Below are 14,946 nucleotides of genomic sequence, written 5' to 3' on the forward strand. Positions count from 1 at the left end.
GTGTCATCATCCTTGAGATTTGTTTTGCCTAACTTTGAGCCTTTAGGTATTATGTTTTTGGAATTTATCATTCCCATTTCAAATGCCATCCTTATTTAGCATGTCTTCTGTGTACTCGCGTGGGTGGTAGAACATAAGGAGGTGGTTGGGTGAAACCCTATGTTTCAAGGTATTTTGTATCTTACCCTATGGGGTTGGTCTATGTGGTTTCCAATAGCACTTGTCCCCTCTACCAGCATGGCCTTGAAGTTGTAGGCTCGCGTTGGTGGAGGACACATTATATAAATGCTCACATGGATCCCTTGATGATGAGGTAGTCCCTGACATCGGTTCCTTACCCAATCCCTGTGTTCTTGTTCCCTTGTCCAAATGGAGATAAATAACAACGCAGTTCTTTGATAAAGAAACTTCTGTAATGAGCTCTTGAGGAGAGCGAGACTCCTCCTTGCATTGTGTGCAAGTGTACTATGGAATACTAGTTCTTGGTGGTATATAACAAAACAGACATGTCCCTTTTACCATAAATTGCGGTTGTTGGGATGCTTTGTTGGTCACGGTCTTATTGGGATAAACCCAACTCATTCACAAAAAATGTTTGAAACATTGTGGCATCAGCAACCGTGGTTTGATTGCTTCCTGTGGGAGTGAGCCTTGAGATCCCTGGTTCTTACTCCCACTCCTGGAGCTATGCCCAAAAATAGGGCGGTTGTTGTTAATAATCTTTTTTATAAAATTTAAGGCACTACATTGGTAGAGACAATTGATGAATTTGGAGTTCAAGGCTCATGGTGGCTCCTATTTTTAGGTGTTTTAAAGTTTCTCCACTCTTTTCTTTGGCTTATTAGCTCCTCGGTTGAGGTGGATTCAAAGAAGAGCCTTATTAACAGGGGACACTATACTGAGTGCTAGTTGTCAACTATGATCAAAGGCTTGGTGGGTTTGAGGAAGTGTAGTTTGATGCACTACAATTGATTGTATTCTCATTTCTAACAATTACTCCAAATCAGGTTCGCATCAAAGGTCCATGGTATTTTTGCATTGGGTTTAAAAAATTCCCCTAAAAAGGCCAATGGACTAGAACCAGAGGTCCAAAAGAAGAAAACCTCAAAGAGCACAGAGCAATTCAATGCAAGATCAGTTGTCAAGGGCAACGACATCATGACCATTGAAAGCAGTTTGGGTGATATCCCATTCAAACTAGCTCTTCCCAAAGAGAAGAAACCCACTAACTACGAAAAACTTTCGAAGAAACTCAAGGAGTACGAAAGAGAGAATGAAACAAACCCAAAGCTTGTGAGGAAGTGGTTGAGTGCGAACCACTGACCCCACCTGAGCATATTCATGACCCCATTGCAAAGCCAACTATAGAACCAATAAGGGGATCTTAGTGCCAAAGGCCTTGATCGAAACCATAACCAATCTTAACAGGCTACAAAAAGAGCCAGTAGCCTCTACCTCTAGAACTAATCCGACCAAAATTCCACATTATTAGATATAATGAAGGAAGACCCAGTGTAAGGCAAAAAGCTAGCCTTACATGGGTCATCATAGTCACCATAATATTTTCTCTAATGTGATCGGTGAGACAACCTTATTTTGACCCCATCACAGAGGCACCATTTACTAGGGATGAATCATTGCACATCTTGTACACATTGGTAGGTCCAAGCCCACCTCCAAGTGAGTATGAGTTAAGTGAGCATGAATATCACACGAGGGACATATCAGGCCTCACCTTAGCGTGCTCGGGGTTAAGTATCGTCCTTATAGTTGTCATAAAAGTCAAGAGCGAAAAGAAGTAATCAACAGCAGCTCTGAAAGGCGAGTGGGCTCGAAGTGCCCATTTAAATTGGCTTGGCAGTATGTCCTCGAAAGTTTGAGTCCCAATAAGTTCTCTTTTACAAGGAAATTCTTAGCTTTGGAGAGACTTATCCAACTCGATGAATGGGAATTTAAGAGCCTGCAGCACAGCTAAACTCGAACTTGAAGAGAAGGAGGATGAGCCATGCCACAATGAGTGCTCTCCTTCTTTTCCCAAGACAAAAGAACATCTAAAAGTTCCTATAAACAAGTTGGGACACTATTTCAAAAAGTGATGAAATGAACGGCGTGTTACCTGCTATCTTTTATAAAGCAATGACAGTCTCTGCAATCTTGGATGGTGGTGCTAGTGTTATCATAATTACCACACTCATAGGCATAAACTTGGTGGTACTGGTGTCAACATAATCACCACTCATAGGAACGAAGCTGCTATCATTTATAAAGAAATGATGGTCTCTACAATCTTGGATGGTGGTGCTAGTGTTAGCATAATCACCATTCATAGGCACAAACCAAGGAGGCCTGGGGAAGCCCACCACTCATAGGCATGAACCTTGTGGTGAAGCTTATAAAGAAATCACATGTTACTTGATGCCATTTATAAAGCAAAATGACAGTCTCTATAATCCTGGGAGGCATGGTGGGGAAGCCCACCACTCATAGGCATGAACCTTGTGGTGAAGCTTAGAAAGAAATCACATGTTACTTGATGCCATTTATAAAGCAAAATGACAGTCTCTATAATCCTGGGGGAGGCATGGTTGGGAAGCCCACCACTTGTAGGCACAAGCCTCGTGGTGGCCAAGCTTTCCCGAACACAGCTAAACCTTTAGGGCATCCTTCAAGATGCAAAGATTAAGACCTTCAAGCTAAGCTTCTACCACACATTTGTGGTTATGGATTTTCAGAGAAGAGGGTCATATATGCACCATGATTCACAGAAAGCCTTACATGAGAGATGCATGCTGGTTCATGTTTGGGAAACCAATCACATTTACATACACAAAGGTAATTATTCCTTGAAAATAACTCACAATTCCAGCCTCTGACGCTGACAAAGGCTACTAGCCTTCCATCCATGCATAACATGCCTGGGCTTTGTGATGACGCCCACTGGAGAATCCTCCATCTTGCCCAATCCATTGGGCATCCCAATCATGGTCCATGGAGCTACCGGATTTATGCACCCATGGCAATCTTCACACACCACGATTATTTAATTAACCACACTTTTCACCTCCCTCCAAGGCCCAAAACTTGCCTACATCCATGCTAATTAGGTGAGGTAGAAATGCCAAAAAGGTCAAAGCAACACCACGCATGCCCAAGATCGGCATGGTTCGGCAATCCTAAATTTCACCCCAAAGCCGCGAAAGCTCTATAATGCTTTCCTTCTTTCTCCCGGCATCACCATGCTTAAAGCAAATAGCCACCAACTTATCCAAAAGTGACTCAAGAAGTACTTGAATCCCTTAGGCCATGTCCAACAAAGCCATCCATAGTTTGTGATCTACCAATGCACGTGCCACATTGGGTGTCCTACATGGACAACCTAATATGCTTGGTAGCGTTTTCGGTGCCTTTTCTTTCGACCCATGGTGCACAATAAATGTAATGATGTAATGTATGAATGGCCTAAAACCTAAGAATATTAAAAAAAAAACTAGTTGCAAATTTCATCTTGCCACCAACATTCATGCAATATTAAACATGACATTTTTAAAAAAAATAACTATAAATATTCAACAAAATCATCCAATCAGAACCCTTGATGGCGTACACATATGACAAAACCATCTCTAATTGGTGCAATCCCGTCAGCTCCTAAAAAATAAAGGCATGACAAAAAAAATCGGTTCTGTTCATAGAACTTATTTTGTTTAAAGCTACAAAATAATACAAAATAACTCAAAAAGATGCACTGGCCGGGAATCGAACCCGGGTCTGTACCGTGGCAGGGTACTATTCTACCACTAGACCACCAGTGCTTGCTGGAAACGTGAGAGAATAACATTATTTATAAAGAAAAAACTAAGGTATTCACTTCCCTCCCAAACGTTAATGCCTGCTTTTTCGACAGTTAAATTATGTTGGAAGCCTTTGCTCTCAAGCTGCTATTCTAGTCTTTTGACCTCAAGCGAGTATCTGTCTGTGCAGCTCAAATGCTACCGGGCCTCAACTGGGAATACCTATGGCTCATCGTTAGATGACTATGTACATTGCATGTATATCGGAAGGTGTGTGGAATGTAGCAGATGGTTCTCTTTGAAAGCTCCTTACGTGCAGACTATTCACATAAGTCACATGATTAGCAAGCACATCATGATTGCTGGAAGCTCATGAATTGAGTCTTCCACGGCCCTCTCATACTGAAGGAATGGTCACCCATCGCCATCCATACATCATGGTCTGGGTCCTCTTCTATCGAGCCATCTAAATCATACAAGACAACACAGAAAGGATTACCATGCCTATTCTGTATAGCCATACGAGTCCTTATCAAATATAAACAACTAGAGAGACTTCCCCTCAGCTTCTCCTTATGGCAGCAGCTTCAACCTCTGGCTGGATCTCCTTAAGCCTAGAAATCCTGCCCGTGCACCATTCAAGACAAAGTCCCTTCACTCTCCCCATTTCAGACCACAGCCCTTCCACCTGCTAACAGAAAGTTGTGTGTCTACATCCAGGCCTAGGCCCTCTTCCATCAAACCTTCTAAATCATATAAAACACCAGTGAAAGGGTGTTCCTATGCTCTTTTTCATATAGAGGTGTGATTCCTAATCACATCAAAAACGGCCAGAGACAAATCCTGCACATATGCATTTATACACATTCACTCAGTGGGTCACCTAGCTCTATCGCAGTCCATCCATCTTGACAAACATTGTACAGCATCGATGTCGATGAGGACCAAAGAAGTTGGTGATAGGGGTGGGGCCACCTAGCTCTACCATGGTCCATTCGTCTTGACAAACCTTGTACAGGCTTGATGTCAATAAGGGTCAATGAAGTGAGATTTTCTAACGAGAAGAGATACAGAAAAGGGAGAAAGGGGGGGGGGGGGGGGGGGGGGCGCAGGGGCGCATCATAAGTTGCAGCTTGCAAGACTGACCATTTTGAGACTGTCGTCTTGATGAACCTTGTACAGGCTTGATGTCGACAAGGGCCAATAAAGTTGGTGATAGATTTCCAACAAGAAGATATACAGGAGGGAGAGGGGGGGGCATCTAATTGCAGCTTGCTATACTCACCATATTGTTACCTTTGAGACTTGTTCTGAGAACAAGGAAAACAATCCTACATATTGTCACCTTCAAGAGTGTTTAATAAACTCTTCCAAGCCATTCTGTTAAAGCATCACAACTTGAGCAAGGGCATTCAAATTGTAGAAATCATGAAACAAGACGGCTAGCACAGCATACAGAACAAGACCATGGACATTAAGCACTTATTATGCTACTACAGCCTAATTGCCTCCCTCTCAGGTCTTAGGCTCTGGCTTTGAACAACTACTTACTCATGTTGGTGAGGAGCCAATGTCTGGTCTTAAGTGGCCATACATGATTGACTCCTACCCTAATGTTAATTTCAAACTGTTACGCAAGTGCTTTGATGATGGTCCAAGCCACAATGTGAGACAATTGCATTGGTAATATGTCATTTCCACCATTGCTCGTCTCAACGAGCATATTTCCTTGCTGACCTTAGGCTAGACGCTTTTCCATGCTCAATTCCAAGGGGAAGCTCAGGTTGAATCTCAAACTTCGAGAGATCCTAATGTTGATTTCAAACTGATACGCAAGTGCTTTGATGGAGTCCTAACCACAATGGCAATTTATCTTTTTCACCATTGCCAGTCTCAAAGAGCATATTTCCTTGCCCTATGCTGAATATTAAGGGAAAGTGAAGATAGAATCCCAACCTTTGAAGGAACAACCGCACGGAAGTGAAATTATGCTTCAATGAGACCCTAATGTTGATTTCAAACTATTTAGATGCACTTTGATGATGGGCCAGAAGACAACGGGAGTTGATTGCATGGGTAATTTACCCTAATGTTGATTCCAAACTATTTAGATGCACTTTGATGATGGGCCAGAAGACAATGGGAGTTGATTGCATGGGTAATTTACCTTTTTAACCATTGCTACTCTCAAAGGGCATATTCCCTTCTGACCTAGCTGTTCCGTGCTTAATACCAAGGGGCAGTTCAGGTTGAATCCCAAGCTTTGAAGGAACAACCAAAAGTAAAATTAAACCTCCATGAGAGTCTACTCAGTGCTTCAAATCAACCACCCCGTAGTTTAAGCCATAGACTGTTATGTTCCCACTCATCGTCTGCATCCAAGAGTAGGCACAGATTCATGCATAGAAATGCCACCTTAGTAGACCAATCTTCATATCTAACCATCGAACTAAATTTCTATCATTTCAAGACTATGACAAAGGCAAGCATGAGCATGCCCGGATGGACACACAGTAATAACCGGTTCCACAAATTACACTTTTTTCTGTGCTCGCCATCTTGGCTTTACTGACACCATACTAAGAATATCTTCCCCCACAAAAAAACAAAGAGAAGTGCAAGAGATTGATACAAATCAAGCACCATACACAACACTGCTTAGAATATAGTTGATGTAAAGAATCTGTCCCATAACAACCCAGAGTGGAGTAAACCCACTGCCATCAAAACTATACAGGCACGTGATACCACAAACTCAGGTAACCCACCCCAGACAAAGATAATTCCCACATCTGTGGAGGAAGATTTGACTTGTCATCACTCGTGACCAGGAAATCTTCCCCATCCAACCCCTACTGAACCCATAAACAATCAACAAAGGAACAAAATGCACCAAAAACATTCTGCTGGAGTGCAGAACCTAATTAAACATCATTTGTTAAGAGCAATAAGATTTTTTTAAATCATGGATTGACACCAAAAATTACTCATGGTTCATAATCTCTACAAGAAAAATTCATCTAGTATCTCAATATCTCATCAAAAATCCAAGATCGTCTTTCTGCTACTAGAGCCAAAACTCATTGGCCAGCAAGCACATCAAAAGTCCTCCGTGACTCTGACAGCACCGTCACACTACCGCTTCTTGGAGACACCAACAGTCCTACCACGCCTGCCTGTGGTTTTTGTGTGTTGACCACGTACGCGCAAGCCCCAGTAATGGCGAAGACCACGATGATTCCTGCATATCATAGGCTAGCTTAAATACCCTTTTTTAAGATATGTTATAGCATCACTTGATAATCTAAACCAATCTGCACAGTTCAACCTACTCAGCGACTGTTACAATACTCTCACTTCCCTGCAGCAGATGATGGTCACACCTGGGTATGAATGCTCACATCTTTGATCGACTACCTTGTTTAGAACATTACCCTGGTAACTGCTAGACCTGAGTCCTGACTATGACACATGGAAACAGGAGACACCATATCTAACCTACCTAGTGGCTAAAAGATTCATAAACCGGGTAATTCTTTAGATCTTCATATTTTCCCCTCTGGAGCCTCTAGAGGAGGGCTGGGGCCAGAGGTCCACAAAAACACATGAAAAGAGACTACTTCTGACCCTTATCCATATATGTAAGAACGTTCATATGTACGTGATTGAGGTCCCTGGCTGGATAAATCCAGCATTCCTGATGAGAAACAAAAAATAAAAGCACAGATATGCAAAGTACCTGATCTTCTTGAGCCGCTCAAGATCATCTCTAAGCTTCATATCCAAGGCATTGGACACAACCTGGGAGTACCGACCATCCTTGTAATCTTTCTTTCTGTTCAGAAACCAGTCAGGAATCTTGAACTGTCGAGGGTTTGCAACAATGAACATGAGGTTCTCCAGCTCTTGGGCCGAAAGCTCACCAGCTCTGCAAACATACAAAGTAAAGGCAATTCAAAAACGTCATCATTTTCAACTTGGCATATTTAAATTTGACTTTAGGTGGTTTCACATAAATGGAGGTTGTCCAGGCCTGCCAAAACATCGGACAGCCTCCAAAATCAGGACACAGCAGTAGCCACTGGATGTCTTCACTTTCTTGCTATGGGTTGTGAGCAGGCAGATTTGGTGAGGCCACCCTTAGAGCAAGGGCACATCACCTCAGCCATACATGAATGAAGAAGGACCTGACCTCTTGTTCATGTCCACATCAGCTTTCTTGCAGATGAGATTCGCAAAACGCCGGCCAATACCCTTGATGGATGTCAGGGCAAACATGATCTTCTGGCGTCCATCGACATTGGTGTTCAGAACACGCAGAATGTGCTGGAAATCTTCATTCGCAACGAGCGACTGCCAAGATTCAAGAAGGCACGTCATCAAAACTTGACCTGCTCACCATTCCTGCTCAACCCGCAAGACAAACAACCAAAATCTGTCTTGCTACACTAAAGAAAACACAGACAACTAAGACCTAATCTGCACAAATACATTGCTGTATTTTACATTAAAAAACAAAGCCGCAACTAGATCGACGCATGTCAGTACCTCCTAATCTGATCAATTAGGCCCTAACCCTTATCTGCCAGGAAATCTTAGTGAACCCTAGCTAACCCTGATTACCCGGCGAGTCTACCGCACAAAACAGATCAGTAAACCCTAATCCGCATCCTTAGTAATCTGCTTAACAGGGCTCAATCCGCTCCACCGTGCTGCTAATATCTCAGGTGAAACGCAGACAAACTCCTCTTAAATCCATTTATTTGGTTGCACGGACGAGTCAGAGCAGAAAACACTGGAGTAAATCCGCCATTAGTCGAATCTGTGCGGGTTAACTTCTAAAAAACCCTAATCTGCTAAAAAATGCTAGGAAAGTGAGTATTAATCTGCGAAATCGCAACTGAAAGCCCCCAACCTGCGCAGATTTTCTGCTGAAAACACAGTAATAGACCCCTAACAAGCTTGAATAAGGCGTTTACCATCTTGTCCTGCTGCAGAAACGCGTAAAGGGACTCGTCTGTTTGAGCAGGCAGGCAATAACATGAAAGAATAAACCCTACCTCGTGGATTGTTTCACACTGGGGAGCCCGTCGCAAGATTTGTCCGCTCCGGAAGTCGGGCGCCCGCAGTTGCCCCTCTCTCTCTCTCTCTTTCTCTATGGCTCTATTTTACCTTGGGTAGCCTAAGCTGCTTCACACTGGGGAGCCCGTGGATTGTTTCACACTGGGGAGCCCGTCGCAAGATTTGTCCGCTCCAGAAGTCGGGCGCCCCCCGCAGTTGCCCCTCTCTTTCTCTCTCTTTCTCTATGGCTCTATTTTACCTTGGGCCTAAGCTGCTTGCAGAAAAGACCCTCAAGTGCCCACGCCAATAGTCCGCTTGCTTCATCAACTGCTCCTGCAAGTGCCAAACCACTTGCAACAAAGCATGTAATGGCTCACCCTAACCCTCCTTGAAACACATTCAAAAAGAGATTACTTGGTGAACCGCAACTGTCGTGAGGATCTTTCCAATGGCCGAGTTCATAACCCTTGAGGTCTCCGAGCTCTACAACTCCTTGAGAAGCAATTCCACCGCGTCTCCCACGAGCGTTATCACACCGCCCGCATTGCACTACTACAGGTCCTCGTCCCTCCTCTCACCTCACTTCACTCACACACACTCACTAGCATGCATTAGGGAGAGAGATAAGAAGATTAGCAAGAGCAAGACTCAATTGCACAATGGGAGAGTATATTGTATTATGAGAGAAATTCACTTATATACATGGCCATAAGTGTTTACACTCACTTAAATTGTGGCCTACCGGGTACTTTAGGCTCATGAGAGGCCTAATGCTATTACAATGATTACTCTCATAATATATCCATGAAGTACGTCACTTAGGACTTCATCCCAACTTGCTACCACACGCTCTTGAAGCGGGAATCGCCATAAATACTCCGTCACACCATTACGGGTGCCCGTCCAAGTTGTGGCTTTGGACACTATTGCTTCATATCTTGAATGTATGACCCTTTGGTGTATCTACCATGACTCGTTGATGTAAGATAATGGTGGTAGCTCTTGTTAACCCTAGAATTTGGGTTAACATTCCCCCCTTCTTGATGGTGGCGCGATCGCGTCTGCGTGATCGTGTTGAAGACCTTTGTATGGGGAGAATGAACAAGCTTTGTCGATTGCTTTGATGTTGAATGACGTTCAATTGTCTTTGTTTCTCTAGAAGAAATAAGAAAAGCTAGTTAATGAATGAAGAGGTTAGTGGTGTATTGGGAATTCCGCCCGAGGGGGGGAGGAGGGGAGGGGGGGTATTTTGCGTATGATAGTATTTTTATATTTGTGTGAGCCCTTTTTTTGCTCAATTTGTTTTTGGTAATCATTGGCAAGGTTACATGTGATTTTTATTAGTAGGGACACTAAGAGATGTTAATAATGGGAAAGAAGAGAGATGTTAATAATGGGAAAGAAGAGAGAGAAGGATCCTGAGGAACGTAGACTTAATCATCAGAATGAGATGGTGATTCTCAGTTCCTCGTTTGATTCATTGAAGCGATATTCATCATTTGAAGTAATTAGCTTGTGATGATGTCCCTTTGTGTGGCAGGATTCTTGTCAAATGTTGTTGAGTGGAACTTGATCATGTCTTCTTCTGTCCATGTGCTTTTTATGTTTTTATGCATATTTAAGTGCTCTTATGAAGCAGATTTACATGAAGTACAAGAATTGAGTCATATATACTCTTATTGAACTGCTATGTATTGAAGTAGTCACTTGTTGGGGAGGATTGAAAGAATTACGTCGACTTGCGAGGCTAATATAGATATCTTTACTAAGGATTGAAGATAATTAATTTATGAAGATGGTGGCGTCGTTTAGAGAGGTTTGTAATTTGAAGGAAAATTCCAGGCAAGTAGTGTAGCTAAAGTAACCTGGAACTTCAATGTTTTGTCCATTGGCTTCTCTTGCAAGACTATTGCTTGTAGGGATGAGTTTAGGTTGTCCCAATGACACCCAAGTGTCTATTGTCTCACGATGTTATGACTAGCTCGAGGGCTAATCAATGCGCGTTTACGCTTAACATCATTGCCTTGTAGGGAAATCCAACCATACCATGATAGAATCTTCCAAAGGAACCATGGGTGTTTCAGTTTCTGTTTCGGCTTTAGATCCCATTTCTGTTTCATACTCCCATTCACTTTCATCCTCATTTTGGCTTTCAGCTTTTTCAAGAGTACCCAATGCGTACATTGGCACACTTGGCCCTCTGACAATTCTTAATGAGGTTTGTTTGGAAACTTGCAAATTCTCACAGTCCTGTTTTATGGAGTTCGTTATGTCCTTGTATAACTCAGGTTGAGCCCTTAAAGGTGCAAGTGCCAATGTGATGTTGGCTTTATCATGAGAGAAGAGCATTCCTCCAAATGAGGTTTTGAGAGACTGTTTTAATCTTGTAAGGGAATTATCGAATTCCTCACGTGCTTTCTCAAGCATATAGTTCGTACAATCTATCCCAAATGACTCTTCTGTAGAGAGTATATATTCCTCTTGAAAGGGAAAGCGGTACTCCTCTAAGCTTTGTATCTTGGTTGCTGTTTTAGGTTTTGAATTATGAGACTCAATCACAACCGGTGACCCTGTAAGACATTCAACCAAGCTAAGCATGCTCTCCTTAGCTTGCTTTTTGCGTGTGATCATTATTATCCATTTGGGGTGGTTGGGTGGGTTCTAGTTTCTTGAATAGTCTATGTGGTACACTGAGCGAAGAGTAAGAACTTGTTTCATCCTCACTTAGTGATGTACTAGAACGTTTCATTCTCTGACTTTCTTTGGTTTGTCAGTTTTTCATTATGTTTACCCATGTGACGAGATCGAATTTTCTTTTGGATTTTTGTATCCTGTGTTGCACATATGGGTGTTGAGGTTTGTGTGGTGGTCTTTGAGGTGGATACTTCTGCATCTTGTATAGCTCTTTTGTGTTTATGTCCCCTTTTGGGTTTATGTCCTCCACAAGCTCCTTTTCCCTGTCTTTTAATTCGACCTTGGTTTTGATAGTTTTTTATCCCTTGTCTTTCCTAGGTTTAGAAGGTTTTATTTTCTCTTTTGGGTTTTGTTTTAAAGCATGTTCTTCTACCCATGTTGAGGTGTTGTCTTTTACATTCTTTTTGACTATTTGTCGTGCCTTGGCTTGTAAACGTGTAAGCACATTCAATGGCACTGTGGCCAATTGCCCGTTTTGTACACTTAAGATGTTAAGAGTTGTATTTTGTGAGACAAGTTGCATTGAAGCAACTCATCTTGGGCAATCTTGGAACATGTGATCAATGCCACATTGTTCACAAATGGCACTATGGCCAATTGCCCGTTTTGTACACTTAAGATGTTAAGAGTTGTATTTTGTGAGACAAGTTGCATTCCCCGTTTTGTACACTTAAGATGTTAAGAGTTGTATTTTGTGAGACAAGTTGCATTCCCCGTTTTGTACACTTAAGATGTTAAGAGTTGTATTTTGTAAGACAAGTTGCATTCCCCGTTTTGTACACTTAAGATGTTAAGAGTTATATTTTGTGAGACAAGTTGCATTGAAGCAACTCATCTTGGGCAATCTTGGAACATGTGATCAATGCCACATTGTTCACACATTGGTTGCAATGTGTTAGTGACTATGGGCATGGAAGTATTCCAAACTGTGCAGTCTGCCACCTTGTGAGGTCAACGATAATAGAAACACTGAAGTGTTTGATTAGTTGCTTCCTGAGCAATTTTAACCCTTTGGATTGTTTCTGTTTGGTGCACGGGAGATGGAGGTTTTGAGTACACTGTGGATGAAGCGGGATATTTTTTAGTATCATAGTCAAAGGTTTTACAACATATGCAATATAGAAGAACAGGTGCCTTGTATGCACAATGAGGATTGGGATGGTCGTAGTGATTGCATTCAACACAAGGCATTTCGTTCCTCACTTTTAAAGGCATTAAGGATGTTTGGTTTTGAAGGTTTTCATCCTCTCTCAGAGAGATGCTTGCTGTAAGGTTTTAAGCAAGGCTGTATAAAATTCTGAGAATTCCGAGATCATTTTTCTTTTGCCATTGCTTCAATTGGTTTAGATGAGGAACACCTCGTAGCATGATCATCTTCTAGCATGATCATCTTCTAGCATGTTGTCATCTAAACGTATTGCTTCTTTGCAACATTGATCGAATGTTTCCGGATTGGATACAATGATCAAGTTGTGTAAGCTGTTATTCTTCAAGCCCATCATGAAACATCTCTTCAAGCCCATCATGAAACATCTCTTCAATTGGACATCGTTTAATTTTTCCCATGACTCACAACGTGAGTCCAAGAGTTTTATCCTAAGGATAAAATCTCTAATAGATTCATTTGGTTGACGCTCAATTGAATAGAGTTCTGTTACTACACTCCACCGATCACCTTGTTTGGAAAAGCCATGTATAAAGGCTAATTTCAAGGTTTTGAAGTTGGTCTTGATCGTTGGCGTCAATGCGATGAACCATCGACTAGCTTTTCCCTCTAAGCATAAGTTCAACGCATGTACCTTCGTGGGGTAGTTCGGATTTCCAAAGACTTCACATCTCTGTTCAAACATTTGAATGAATTGAACAGGGTCTGTTGTTCCGTCGTATTTACCCGTAATTTTGACAATTTGTACGGTTGTATTTTTGTATGAGTCACTGAGGTCGTATGTGAGTGCTCTTGTTGGAAGAGACTCGCTGAGTCCTTGGGCCACCCCCCTTCCTAGACTAGTCAGTATGTCCAAGGTGTGGGCATTCAGGAAAGGGTTGGTACTTATAGGATTTACGAGAATGTTAGGTAAGGGGCCAAACCTCGGTGGAATCGGAGTGATAGGGGGTGTAAAACCCGATGACATGCTTTATAGGCATGGCCAATGGCATTGGGACATGAATTTGTGGCATATATCTCAATGGCTCGAAGATGCCATTGGGTTTAGTACTTGTGTGATCCCTAGCAATCCCTTTATCGTGGCCATGTCAAAGTGCCTAATGCTCCTTTATGAGCAAACACAGATTTTTTTTTGCTTTTTATACTTTCCCACAGCCCATTACAGCCTCAAGAGGCTTGGCGTACTCTTTACTGGATTAAACGAGTGTTCGTTTGCCCTAATTAGCTTAGGCGTTACACACGTGAATGACCTCTGAGATATTTTTTTAAAGAAAAAGCGTATACTAGAAACTTCCGAGATGGAAGAGGAGGTCCTAAAACCTATTTTCTATCACTGTCTCAAGACGAAAAAAAATTCGAGAATTTTTTCCCTGTATTGCATCACATTTTTTTATAGTGTTCCAAAAAGAATTTTGAAAAACTCTGTATGAAGGAGTTGTAGTATTTTTGGAGTACTACAACTTTATTTCCCTGAGTCGTCCGTGATTTTATCGTTTAGACCCTCAAAAAGTAGCCCGAATATGGCTCGTTATCGTTTTCGCATTGTTTTTGCGATTTTTCGTGGTTTTTGAGTTGTTTTTTTGCCTCGATTTTTGGGTCAAATTTTGAGGTAGTTCAGAGGCCAAAATACTCGATTTTGACCTCGGACAGCCAAGTCCAAAGTCGAAGAGCTCAATGTCAGCTTTTTGATGAGTCCTAGAGCGCCTTCATCGGATATACGGTTTGGGAAATACGGGCCTCCAAATAGGGGTGGTTTCCAAAGTCTTTTTTTTTGTGGGACTGACGGACCTCTTTTCACGTCGACCGACGGACTTCACGAGTTTTATAAATTTTGATTTTTTTAAAACGCTGTGAAACCTTAGGTTTTCACGCCGTGAAACGTTCAATGTTTCACGCCATGAACCGAACTCCACGGAATATTAAATTCGATTTTTTTTTCATGTGAAACCATAGGTTTTCACGCTGTGAAACATTCAATGTTTCACGCTATGAACTGGACTCCATGGAATATTAAATTCGATTTTTTTCGCGTGAAACCTTAGGTTTTCACGTCGTGAAACGTTCAATGTTTCACACCGTGAACCGAGAACTCCACGAAATATTAAATTCAAAATTTTTTTCGCGTGAAACCTTAGGTTTTCACGCCGTGAAACGTTCAATGTTTCACGCCGTGAACCGGACTCCACGGAATATTAAATTCGCTTTTTTTTACGTCTGAACTTTCACGGCTTGCAC

At 42.1% G+C, this 14,946-nt stretch overlaps 1 protein-coding gene and 1 non-coding gene across 2 annotated transcripts; both read right to left on the reverse strand.

Annotated features, from left to right (window-relative positions):
* Positions 1-3,741: 3,741 nt before the first annotated feature.
* TRNAG-GCC (transfer RNA glycine (anticodon GCC)) lies at positions 3,742-3,812 on the reverse strand. Its single transcript has one exon. It is a non-coding gene; the product is annotated as a tRNA-Gly (tRNA).
* A 2,949-nt stretch (positions 3,813-6,761) lies between these two features.
* On the reverse strand, positions 6,762-8,904 carry LOC147622334 (small ribosomal subunit protein uS13z/uS13y/uS13x). The gene is made up of 4 exons (XM_086823435.1): positions 8,771-8,904; positions 7,984-8,144; positions 7,531-7,719; positions 6,762-7,032 (listed from the first exon to the last, which is right to left on the reverse strand). Exons 1-4 carry the CDS (start codon positions 8,771-8,773, stop codon positions 6,927-6,929), a joined length of 459 nt encoding a protein of 152 aa, XP_086679561.1. The 5' UTR covers positions 8,774-8,904; the 3' UTR covers positions 6,762-6,926.
* Between the last annotated feature and the right edge of the window lie 6,042 nt (positions 8,905-14,946).

The sequence above is a fragment of the Cibotium barometz genome, chromosome 29 (assembly GCF_041138505.1).
Source record: "Cibotium barometz isolate CiBa-2024 chromosome 29, ASM4113850v1, whole genome shotgun sequence".
In the NCBI taxonomy this organism is placed as follows: domain Eukaryota; kingdom Viridiplantae; phylum Streptophyta; class Polypodiopsida; order Cyatheales; family Cibotiaceae; genus Cibotium; species Cibotium barometz.